This window comes from Tauraco erythrolophus, chromosome 2 (genome assembly GCF_009769465.1).
Source record: "Tauraco erythrolophus isolate bTauEry1 chromosome 2, bTauEry1.pri, whole genome shotgun sequence".
NCBI lineage: Eukaryota > Metazoa > Chordata > Aves > Musophagiformes > Musophagidae > Tauraco > Tauraco erythrolophus.
In genome coordinates this window covers 125,124,293-125,136,875 of record NC_141466.1, presented here as the reverse complement: position 1 = coordinate 125,136,875, position 12,583 = coordinate 125,124,293, and the positions used below count along the sequence as shown (strand labels likewise).

Below are 12,583 nucleotides of genomic sequence, written 5' to 3'. Positions count from 1 at the left end.
AAGCTTATTTTCATTGGTGGCTGAGTAGTGACAGGGATGTTTTAAATACTCAAGTGCCTGTTATACCTCCAGATTAGTTTGTGGTTTACATAAGATTCAGTTGTCTTGCTTTCATTACAGTGCTTTGGGGAAAGAGAAGAAAACACTGGACGAAAACAAGCAGAGTGCATGCAGACAAATCTGTGTGTGATTGTCACGGGCCTTGCTTGGGCCACCAGAATTTCTAACCAAACACCTGAAAGTCAAATGACCAAAAAGAGAGCAGTAGGTCCTATAAGCTCTCCTCAGATCAGCCATGTGTTGTGACGCAAAACTTAAGAAAAGCCAGTGTAAAAATAAAATGTTGCTTCAGCCCTAAAGGAGCTCCAAAACACGGTTGTGCAGTGTAAATCTGTGCCAATGCTTTCCTTTGACTGCCCCTGCCTTCTATTTGCAAGCATTTCTGCAGGAAAAAAATATCATCTTCCCTTATAAATATAGCTTTAAAACTAAGCAGCTTCATTAGCATCAAAAGCAGTTTGATCCATTGCTGTGGCCCAAATCCCAGATGAGAACAAACCTTCCTCCAGGGCTCTCTGCCTCTGTGTACTATTAAAAATGTAAGCGAACATCTCTGCTCTGTGTATACAGAGCAAATGATTTACGTACACGTGGATTGCAGCTTTCTTTTTAATGAAGTTTCTTATCAGTGTGCTTGGCTTGGAAGACTGACCGTTGTAAATCAGAAGCTTCAAAGCAGCCCTGGCAGCTTTGTTTGACATGAGAATTAAAATACTACAAATGGCGAGTGTGGCACTGTCTGAGAGCTGACTGTTCCCAGTTTTACTCTGTTTACCTGGTTTTGAAGAACAAAACACCACATTAGAGGACGCTTTAGGGAAATGTGTGTATCCCTTGCTCCTGTTTGACCTTGTTAAGAAATACTCAGACAACGACGGGGTGCAGGAGCTCCAAGAAAGGAACAAGAGCTGTTTGGTAGCAGGCATCCGTACCAGGCTTTTCTAGCCAAATGAAATCATTTTGGCATTTCTCTGCATTTCCCTCAGTGTAAAAATCTTTAGGTGATGAGACCACTTCTGTTTCACACTGTTGTGCCTCTGCACGCAGTTTGTCTTCAGCCCATGGTCTTGCTCATCCCCATGGCCAATGCTCCTGTCTGCATTGACCTCTGCAGTCAGTTTACCTTCTCCTGTGGTGAAGCTCATCTCTACACATGTCCTGTGATGGTCCTTTTACTGTCATTGGAAGTCTGACCTGGAAGTCCATGTTTGCTTCAGAAAGGCCACGTGCTTCTTTAGGACAGATGCTCGTTCTGGCTGTGGGTAGACTGGTGTGGAAAGTGATCAAGTAGGGCTTACATGTCCATGTTTGTTCTCTGCAGTGGTGCCAGAGGATTGTGTTTGGGGCTGGCTGCTGTAGCGGGTGGCTGGAGTAGCAGGGCAGCAGTTCTGCCCCTTCATTTTCTGGTAGACAAATGCATGTAGACCTCCCCCTTCCAGGGCACCCGCCCTCCTCCATCCTGCAGCTGGGTGAGGGTAAAATGCACGAGCCAAAAGGAAACTTTATCATGACAGACAAGCTTGGAAGATTGACACAGTCTTCACAGATATATTAAAAATAAATAGATCTGCTTCAGCCTGTGAAGTCTGATCCTCATACATTAACTGTGTGGACTGGGGGGACAGACCTGTTTTATTTTCTGGTTTGTTTGCTTTATGCCCGTATAATCTCAAAGGGTTTTACCTGCCTGCAAACCTTAACGTTTTGTGGAATAGCTTGAGCAGAATAATGTATAGCTTAGGCAATGTATGGATACACTGATTTTTATTGACGAAGTACAATTAAATTCCTTCTTTGTTCATCCGCTGACCATGGAATAGACTGGCATATTATTAATGCTGCTCTGCTAGTAAAATCTTACCCTATCATGTGTTTCAGAATAATAATGTGCCTAAGAAAAGCAATTTTTGCTAATGATAAACTCTGTAAACACTTATGAAATTTTTGATACTTTATAAACCAGTTCATAGCCATCTTCAGTGTCCTGTCTAAAGAGCCCTCTGTGATGGGCTTGTGAAAATGAAAACATAAAAGCTAATAATTGCGTTAAGGGTTACCTATTTACCTGAAGTGTCTGGTGCGGCGATAGAGGGTTGCTAACGAGCCACATGAAAATGCTAAATCAGGAAGTTCTGAAAAAAAAGATGACAAGAAAAATATTTCCCATTCATTGAGCTGAGAATTTTTAAAATTAGTGTTTAATAATGGAAGACTAAAGGAATGGAGTTAAACATTTAATGAGTGAAATGCAGCTAGAAATTATGCTAAGGGGAGTTTTGTAGAGAAAGACCCAAGCAAGAATCTGGCACTTGGGCTGTTCCCCAAAACTCCTCCTTGTTGTTAAGCAATAAATTAATAATGTAAGCTGTTAGGCTTCAGCTTTTAAGCAGCTGCATCTTGAAGTGCAAGTTAACTCAGCCTTAGCAGAAAGAGGGAGGTCTTTTATGATTCTTTTATTCATCTCTTACACTTTCTTTTTAAGTTGGTTTTATAGTCATTCCTTTATTTGCTTGTTGGCTGCTGGGTGTTGTGAATTGGAAATGCGTTACGGTATCTCTGATCTTAGTGTCTGTAACTGTAGAATGACCTTGATTGAGATCAGATTTACTGGTATATTCCTTCCCCCTTGCTCCGTAATTGCAGCTTGCCTCTTTTAAAAACAAAGAACAAGAAGGCGGAAAAGAAAAGTCACAAGAAGCTTTTTCTTTCTCAAAAGTTGCCAACAGCCAAGTGCCAACACTTCCAAATAGAAACATTCCTTGCGAAGTTTCTAACTGAAGGAAACTGCTGTAGTCATGGTCTGAAATTATGGTCTTTCTTAATGGAAGTGCTCACACAGCCTTATCTCCGCAAGCAGAAGCAAATTTTCAACTAGCTATGCTATTTGTTTTTTGTCTAGGTCTTAATACTTCTCAGTTTATTATAGTAGCTAAAATGCATGGGGGGAAAAAAAGGACCAAAAAAAAGGCAAAAAAAAAATCTTTGCTGAACTCCTGGGTGAAGCCATTCTGCTTCTTTCAATCACCCGCTATCATCCCGCTCATCAGTGGATAAAGACTCAACACCTACTTGATGGTTCAGTTGCCTGAAGTGCTGTAGGGAGGGTTTGCTGGAACCACTGTCTGGCAGCTGTGACATTCAACAGAAATTACCCAATCTGTCCATCTTGTTCCCACATCTGGGGAAAATTACTGCGATCAAAATGGAGAGAAGAGTAGTTAACCTTTTATTTACTTCTCAGTAGGGTGGTTTTCTGTAGCAATTGGCAAGTTTGTCTTGTGGGTTTCAGTCTCCCATCATAGCCATCATCTGTGTTTCTGGGCACTGGGATTGGCCGACATGCTTTTATTTGCTGACTATTGATATTTTCTGGCTAATATCAAGAAAACTTTTTGGAAACATTCAAAACATGCATCAACATAAGTCACCTTTTAAGTTACAGAGACTGAAACTTGTCAGATGATGTCTGGATTAAAAAAAAAAAAATAGTACACATCTTAATTTTTGGCCATTTTCACTTCTGCTTTGGTATAGATTGGAGGGAAAAATTCAAAGGCAGCTTGGACATAGAATAATGGTGTGAATTCTCTAGGATTTGTGAGTAAATTGAAATATTTTAGAGTGTGATAACAGCAGATGTTGCTTGGAAACTTGTCCCAAATGGGATAGAAACACAACCTAACCGGTGGGTTCAAGGCTACTAGAATTGAAACCATTGGTCTAATCTCTTTTTGTAGCAATGTTGAAAAAAACTGTGCTGCTGTTGCTGCCCCTATATATTGTAGGGGGAAAAAAAAATAAAAATAATGTGCCTGCCACCATAACTCACTCTAGTGTGTTCACACGTACTGTAGAAGCATGATGTTTGAAAAGTAAATGTGCTTCCTACTAGTGAAGTGGGAGAGAGGGGGGGATGGTGTGGAAATCATGACACCTTTCAGTTTGTAGACTTCATTTCAAAGTTGGTGGTTTTTTTTGCTCTAGGATTTTTACTTCCTTTTTCTTATAGCACTTTATAGACCTTGATTGATTGCAGCATCTGATTTTGATGAGTCCAGAGGCATCATACCTAAGATATTCCCTGACTGTGCTTTTTTTGTTGTTGTTCATTAAATCTCTTCAAACAGAATATTTTGTTTTATTGCATGGTGTCTCCACCTGGTCTGATGTGAGAGGAAAGCACATTCTTTGAATAACTAACACATTCATAGGTCACAACTCTTCTCCTCTTAAAATGGCTGCTGAGAAAAGTTTTAAAGTATCAGACAAAAATGATGAGCTGTGTATCGTCATCAAAGTTCTAATGTTTTGTGTGGTGAACTTTCTCAGTGAGAAGACCTTCAAGGGGTGAAAGCGATTGGGGACTTCAAACAGTCGTACAATATTTACAGTTGTGCAGCCTAAAGATTTTGGTGATTTATGAAAATGTTTCATCTATCCTACATGTGAATTGCAGTGCACATATAACAAGCATTTAATGCATTTTCCTCATTTTTTTTCTTCAGTCCAAATACTTCAAAATTTAGCCTATACTGTTTTTCATTTTTATTTACCAAAGTTGTATGATGATAATTTTTTTACAGTATTATTCCTACCTTTGTGTCTAGATACAATACCAGAAAGGATTAACTTGTGATAAATAAACAAACCACCTCAGGATCTGTAATTTAAAAAAAAAAACACAATATTTTTTATTTCTTCCAGATGTGATCCATACTGTTGGGCCAATCGCAAGAGGCCATCTTACTGACACTCATAAAGAAAACTTGGCAAGTTGCTATAAATCCTCTCTGAAACTGGCAAAAGAAAACAACATCAGATCAATTGTAAGTAATCTATGAGAACACATTATTTTTTCTAATTTAGATCTTTGTTTTCTTGCTGTAGAATAATTATAAATATAATAGTAGGCTTCCAGAAGGATTTTTTGCTGTATGTGATGTGAAAAGCAAGAAATTAGATATATGGCCAAGATATTTGCTAGAGGAAAGGGATATGCTTATTTTAGGAGTTGGGAAAAATTGACCTGGTGGTAGGAGTACAAACAACTGTTTCATTAAGGACGGGAGGGAGCTGTTCCCATGGATTATTCTTATACTGTATTATTTATTAAAAAAGATCTAAGAAGCCCCTGGTCAGGAGGATAACTGCATGCAATATGGCCTCCTAAATAGCTGAGAAGTGACTAATCTGTTGCGTAGTCTGTCTGTTGATGTTTCTTCCTAAAAATAAAGGTATTGGTCAAGTGGCACTGTTTATAGCACCCGCTCACCAAAATCCATTGTAAAATAGCCTGTTATATGATGTTGCGTTGAATTATAGAAGTTCTTTGATTGCTCGAAACACACGTTATGTTTTTGTACCTCAAAGGACCAGATATTCAAAGTCTGCAGAGAAAAGGAGCAGTTCCCTCTGTAGCTCAAACCATTGCAGCTGAAGTCTTTAGATATCCATACGTGACCTCCCTATATGTTTAACTAAGAAGGAAGTTATCACCAGGGCCTGACTTCACACTTTTGGGTCATTTTGGCTGGTTGCGTGATAATGCATATGTTTGGCATCTTAGAACACACAGACTTAATCTAAAAAATATCATTGGACCAATGGTGTTATATCAGGGTGAAATATTCAGTAAGGGGAAGCTATTTCACATCGAAAAGTTGCAAACTAAAAATAAAGCTTTTTGAGGAGAGTAGGACAGGTGTAGCCTGAGTTAGATGTGCCCTTCAGAAGTCAAACCTGATGAACACTGCTTATTTCTTTCTTGTTGGTGTAAACTGGATTCTTCACACTTCTACTAATAAAATCCTCTCTGTTCTTCTTGAAATGGTGTCCGGCAAGTCTTCTCTTTGCTATTATTGAACTACAAAAGAGAGGTGATACCCAATGGAGTTATTAGTTGATTTTTGGTTGGTTTTTAATTTTGCTGATAGGCACCTAAGTTAGAAGTGAAAGTAACCTTGGGGTGAGGCAGCATGTTTTGAACTCCTTTCTGGGATTGTTTAAATGCACAAGGATGTTTCTGTCTTGCTATGATCCTTACTGGAGCCAGCAAGATCTCTGTGCTGTTGCTTCTACGCTCATCCTTGTTCCTGCCTTTAGGCTCTGGGCGATTACATGCTGCTTCTGGGGCATTCGGATTAGTGAGAATAAGTTTCTTAACATGAGGTGGGGGGAATAAAATAAATAATGAAACTATGTGAAAAGAATCTTGAAATAACAAAGGAAAAACTGCAGTGGACATTGGTCGATGCTGATAATGCTTACATCTACAGGGATTCTGTAATTTTAGGACATTCTAGGTGATAGCCTGGTATTTAGCATGGAGTAATAAAGAGTAGTCATACTCATGGCTTTCATGAAAACTAGCCTGATATTTTAGTAAGAGAAGATGACCGCGGGAGGAACCATCTACGGATTATTTCCTTGCTGGTTAAGAGCTGTTGACTGTGCACCTGTTTGAGATAAAAAATACTCGACACCCAGATTTGCAGAACACAGCTGCACAAGCTGAACAGGAGCCAAAAGTCATTCGTTCATACCAGTATTTAAGAAGCTTAGCAAGCAATATGGATTTTAAAGTCCACATGACAGATCATGGACTGTTCTGAAAAGCCCTAAGTCCAGTGATTTCAGTGATGCTTTGGGAGGTGAAGGCTACTTGAGTGTCTACCCTAATGAACAAATCAAGCCTGGAGCAAAGTAAAATGTATAATTCATTCAATTAAGGAGCAGTAGATTACTGTTGAGTCTGAAGAAAAGAATATAAAGGGCAAGCAGGTTTCACAAGATCCAGTACAGTAGACATAGAGGGAAAGGAAAGAAAACGACTAAAAATACTTACAGGTTTCTGAGGCTTGCAGAGACTTGTAGAGAGAACAGAAGTACTAATACTGGCTTGAATAGGCAACATCTGAGGTAGCACTAGATTATGGCAGCAGATATATTTACAATAGGGATAAAATAAACAAAAATCAGGGGAAAAAAGCTCACCCATGTAAAATAAGGAAGAGAAAATCAGCTGTGATGATTGATGATGTGTTTTGGTGATCTCTTTAACAAGAAGATGAAGTGAGCAAGGGAAAGAGGAAAATAAGGAATTTTAAAATAGGTACTGAGTAAAAGCAGGAGAAGCAGTATACTTATGATATATAAATAAGTAGGTATTGATGATAGCAAGTTGTAGTATACTAAAAGAATTAACTAAACCAGAAAGCATTGAAGCACTAGCAGTAGTAGCAAGTGAGAAGGAAGCAAGAAGGCATGAAAGGATTGTAACAACATGAATGTGTTATTTTCAAAACAGGAATGGTAGCAAGTCTTGGAATTAATGCAAAAAGAGGGGGGGGAGGAAACAACACCGCAATTCAAATTGTTTTGAACATGAATTGTGTCACAGGATTTAGAATTGCTGGAGGCGTTGTGAGTGAAGAGTACTGGTGAATGGCAGAGTATCAAGTTGGACAGAAGTGTACAGGGTGACTCAGGGTGCACCGCTAAACGCGGTTTGATTTAACATCTTTATTAATGATTTTTGAAGAGGACATAAACAGCTCATTAATTACATGTACAAATGATGCCGCATCAGGCAGTGTTGCAAACCCTGGAGAAGGACAGAGATACGTGATGACAATTGATTACAGAGACTGTGAATATAACCTCATCCAGCATCCGCTACAGCACCAGAAGGGAGTTCTTGCCTCCCCTTCAGCGGGAGATAGGTCAGAACCAGAGCTGACAGCTACAGTGTAACTCGGCATGGGAAAAGATGAAGTAGCATATGGTGGGGAAAAATAACCTAGTTCACAAATAGTCGAAGGGAGAAGTGTGCTGGAAAACCAGCATAATGAGGAAATGGTCTGGGATAATAAGCCTCAAATTAGATATCCGTACAGCAGTCACTTGTTTTGTTTCAGTATTGCATATCGTTGAGCTGTCTATAGAGAAATGCTGGGTGCCATCGAGGCTGTTGCTTCTGTTCAAAATGGACTGGGGAGAACAGGAATAAGATTTGGAATAGATCAAAATTCACTTTACATATGTGTATGTAGATGTTTTACATACTGAGGAAGGGAAGCAATGATCCTGAAAATACTGTGTAAATTGTGAGATGCAGCTTTATGGAGGGGAGAGGAGAAGAATGTCTTTGTGTGTATGACAAAATGGCAATTAAATAGTGTAGCCAATATTAATTCAGGTTATGTTTGCATCTAAGGTGTCCAGGCATGGATGAGAGTGACTCTGTGCTAACTCTTGGGGGAGCACTGAAATCTCATCTGAAAATGCTGTGATCTCAGTATACTAAAAAAAAAAAATGCAGTGGGTAAAACCAGAAATGAGATGAGGGAATATAATGAAACACCGGTCAGTGTGATCATCAAGGTTCATCATTCACCAGCAGCCTGGCCATGGGTGAGGATTTGTATATCTGTTAAGGCAGAAAGAAGAGCCTCAGGAACAAATCTGATGGTCCGAAGGATAGTTCAGAGAAAAGGAACAGCCCCAGATGTTTGTCTCCCACGCCTGTTTTCTCAAACCTTTTATGTTCGATACGAGGTTTCGAATGCCACATCGGCTGTTTTCATTCTAAAGTTTGTCTCTCTCAAGTCACCTACTCCATCTGCCTTTTCAGTTACCAAAGTAAAGTTTATGTTTGTGTTTGTGCTCGTTATCCGGCATTCCTGAAAACACGTGCCTTCCCACTTGTTTATGTAGCTGTGTCTACTGTAGAAAGCTTGAGCCTACTGTCTGACACTTTGTGTGGTCATTGGCGTTGGGTGAACCTTTTGTGTTGGATGGATGTGTTACTTATACAGTCCTCTGTCCGGTTAAGAAGATACTTGAGACATTGTTTCTGTTTATCTCCACTTAAGTCAGTACAGATCCATGGGAGAAAAAAATATTTAAGGTAATACAAGGGGTTTATTTTAGGAGTAAATAGCTGGCATTTAAGCAAATTAACCTTATTAAACCTTCAGAATAATTTCCTCATATGGAGACCAGCGTCAAAATACGATTTTGGTTTTTAATGTTAACACACTAGCGATCGTGCTTCTGCATCATTTAAATATCTGCTGCCTGAAACACTAGAAATATGTTATAGGAACCAAATCTTACCTGAAAGAAGGAATAGTAAAAATATTCCAATGGATTAGTCTTCTGTTTCCTGTATTGGATTTCTAAATAGGAGTCTCGTAGACTAAATAATTGTTAGATTATCAGGCAAATTGGGAGAGTTGTAGTGACTGCTTTTGGGGACTAAACTGGTCCCCTGTTTACACATTATTTGAAATTATTTACTCTATTTGCTCTGACTCTTTTGAAGAACATCCTGTCCTGCTTTACTTTGCATACGTTGCTTTGAAGCCATCCGACACCCTGGAACTTCCCTGAACATCAAGCACTTCCCTACCACATACTTCATTCAGACTTTGCTTGTGGTTGAAAAAAATCTCAATCAATTGAGGTCAGTCAAAGCTGACACAGAATAAAAATAAATAAATAATAATGTTGTGGTTAGGATCCAAGTCAAAAGGGCTGTAGTGTGTTTGCAGAGAAGGGAAGTTGTTGCTGATCCCTCATCCGGAAGATAAGGTAGTCTTCCTCTGCGATGGCTACAGAAATGGAGAAGTTTTATTTAGGACTACAGCTCTGCTGTTGTTCAGGACTGCGTTTGGCATTGCAATCTTCAGGGTCACTTCTTGCTGGCGTGTGGTGAATTGTGAAACTCTAACAAGAAGCATTTCTTTAGACCGTGCTCTCTGACCTCCGTCTCCAGGGAGAATTACGGAGAGTGTGCAGGAGCTGGAGGAAATCCTCCAAGAATGCAGCTTTGTGAGTTGCAGAAGGAGGCCTGCTTACCACCAACACGTACGTTAACAGGGTTAAATACAAACCAGAAATTTTTCAGTTGGATCCCTAGAGTCAGGTAGGGAAGAGTTCATGCTATTCTTGAGCCTTACTAGTTTAGTTTACTGTTGCATAAAAAAACCACACGTCAAAAATATGCATCTGTCGTTCTGCCTGGATGTGTTCACTATGAATGCAAAAGGTAGTGCTGCTCCAGTGAAAGCCTCTTAGCTGGACTCTACTTCTCAGCACATCCACCCTGCTCCTTCTGCCTAAAGTATAGAAAGGCAAAAGGCCATCTAGAAATACCTCCGAAGCGGGAGGACTGACCTATTCAAGGGCTGACTTGCTCATCTTCAGGTCGAGTGGAAAAGCCGTCGTTTGGCAGTGGGATGGTTAGTGACCTGTAATGACAGGATGTTTCTGGGGAAAGTAGGTTGTCTTTTCTGACTCTGGATACAGTGGGTCCCTCCTGTGCACGCAGCTTATGCTGAACTTTGGTTAGGGTTATTACAAAAGTGTGCTAAATAAGGTCAGGGTATGCTTTTTGAAATCCCCATTTCAGGGGTCTTAAATCAATGTACTCAATGCGTGTTAGTAGCTGTGCATACGCAGTGCTTTTAAAAGAAAGTATTGTTCAAAGCTTTGTTAGATAAATAATCTGTTCACGTAAATATTAAGTTAATATACAGGGAATTCCAACTCATATCATTTTGCAGGTGTTTTTCACAAACAAAGATCATTTAGTTTAATTGTATTTGTTGTCCTGGTACTGGCCAAGTAAATACCAATACTAAGATAACTCATTTTTACAGAAACACAACCTTTTAATTATTCAGAGCAACGTGTAAAAATACATCAAGAAAGGTATCTGCCACTTATCCATGTATAGCGCTTAAGAAATAACCAGATTATCTTTTTAATGTATTTAAATGCTTGTCCTCACCTGTAATTGTGGATTTTAAAAATAGACTTTACAGCTGTGCACTGATATTCTTTGTATTTGTATTTACCTTTAAAAGGAATGTGTACTTCTGATAGGCTGTGCTGTTTCTTGAGCTTCGTTTGAGTGGAGACATATTTAGCCTCTGTGATGCCTGAATCTTCAGTGTAACTCACGGTCTTAAATTTTTAATATCAGTTTCAAACCCAGAGTGTTCTCAGCTCCTCCTCTTCTAAATTGTAAAATTCCTCAAAGGGGAATTTTCCTTGAACGGTAGAAAGGCACTTAGGATGGTGTACTGTGGCGTGTTGGTCTAACAGATTGTTCTACAGTCTTGCTTTTACCTGCCTTGTTCTTCCATGATGCAGAATTATGTTTTAGGGAAAAGTAAAGAAATTTTATTTATTTATTTATTACTTTTAAGGAAACTTATTTTCTGCTGAAAATATTGCCATAGCAATAAGTCTGAAATTCCGAAAAGACTGACTTTATTCTATCATCTGATTTTCTGATATAGATTCATATCCATCAATCAGAAGAGTTGCTATGGGAGGAAATTTCCACAGCATCATAAATCCACTTAATGTGTTTCTTTGAATCACTTGTTTAACTTATAAGCTATGATATGACTGATCTTAAATTTTCAAACTGAATTTTCTCTCCAGCTTAGCCTTCCTTTTTTTTTTTTTGGCTTGTTAATTTTTTCTTTCTTGGATATTTTTTGGATAATATCTTTAAAAATTGAACTACTATATTAAGTTTTTACGTTTGTTTAAGTATCACATTGGCTTTTTACATCTGCATTGGATGAGAAGGTTATGATCTTTCCTTTTGGTTACAGAAATGGGTATAGCTGGCCATGCATTTGTTAACCCAAGGTGAACCTGCTGCTGTGTTGCATGTGCTCCCAAGCATTTCTTTCAAAATGATCTTGGCAGATTGAATCACAATACTGTTTCTTCAGTAAGGATTTCATTAAATGAGATGCATTCAGCAAGATCAAGTGTAAATCGTTACACTCAGAGATACTCATTCAACCAAGAAAAGTAGAGGAATGATTGTAGCCCTAGGCAAAGGTTCCTTGGAGAATAAGCAGGAGTTTGTAGTGGATCATGCACTGGAAGTGAGTTGACAGCATCACCCTGTTGCGGGGAAAACCGAGAAAAGGAGCAGCTGTAGAGTGACATTTAAACAGGAAGGATCTGTGAAGTTACTTATTGCTCTACTTCAGTCAAGCAAACTGGGCAGTTGTGTCCAATGTGGGGAGTCGGAGACAGTTTTTCAGCCAGGGATGATTAGGGGGTTGGAAATGGCATCGGGAATAGAGTGACAAGAAAAGAGACATTTTTAGCACTAAAGAACAAGGAGTAGAAGTAACAGTCTCAATTTATAGGAGTGGAGCTTTAGATTAGAGATTACGAGGAATTTCCTAGCTGGTAGGCAAAGCATTGTGAAAATTGTCTAGGAAAGTTATGGCTCCATCAGGGGCTGGACACGGGCTATCACTAGCACTTGTGGAAACCCAGGTTCTTAATGCATGGAGCACTGTGGAAAGCCCAAAGGTTGCAAAAGCCAAAAGATTGAGCTCTGGCAGCAAAGCTGCTGCAGCCTTGCCGAAATCGGCAGGTAGCCTGGTCGCCGCGGGAGCTGGCTGTACGGATTGGTTTATATTGCAAACAGAATTCCTTCTGAAAAATAAAATAAAAAAAGGATTTTAACGCTGTTGCGTTT

At 39.3% G+C, this 12,583-nt stretch overlaps 1 protein-coding gene across 1 annotated transcript in view; it reads left to right on the top strand.

Annotated features, from left to right (window-relative positions):
- Positions 1–12,583, top strand: part of MACROD2 (mono-ADP ribosylhydrolase 2) — an 899,313-nt gene that overhangs the window by 511,678 nt on the left and 375,052 nt on the right. The window contains exon 6 of the mRNA XM_086626501.1: positions 4,765–4,886. Within this exon, the coding sequence (XP_086482627.1) occupies positions 4,765–4,886 (122 nt within the window). The remainder of the gene's footprint in view (positions 1–4,764; positions 4,887–12,583) is intronic.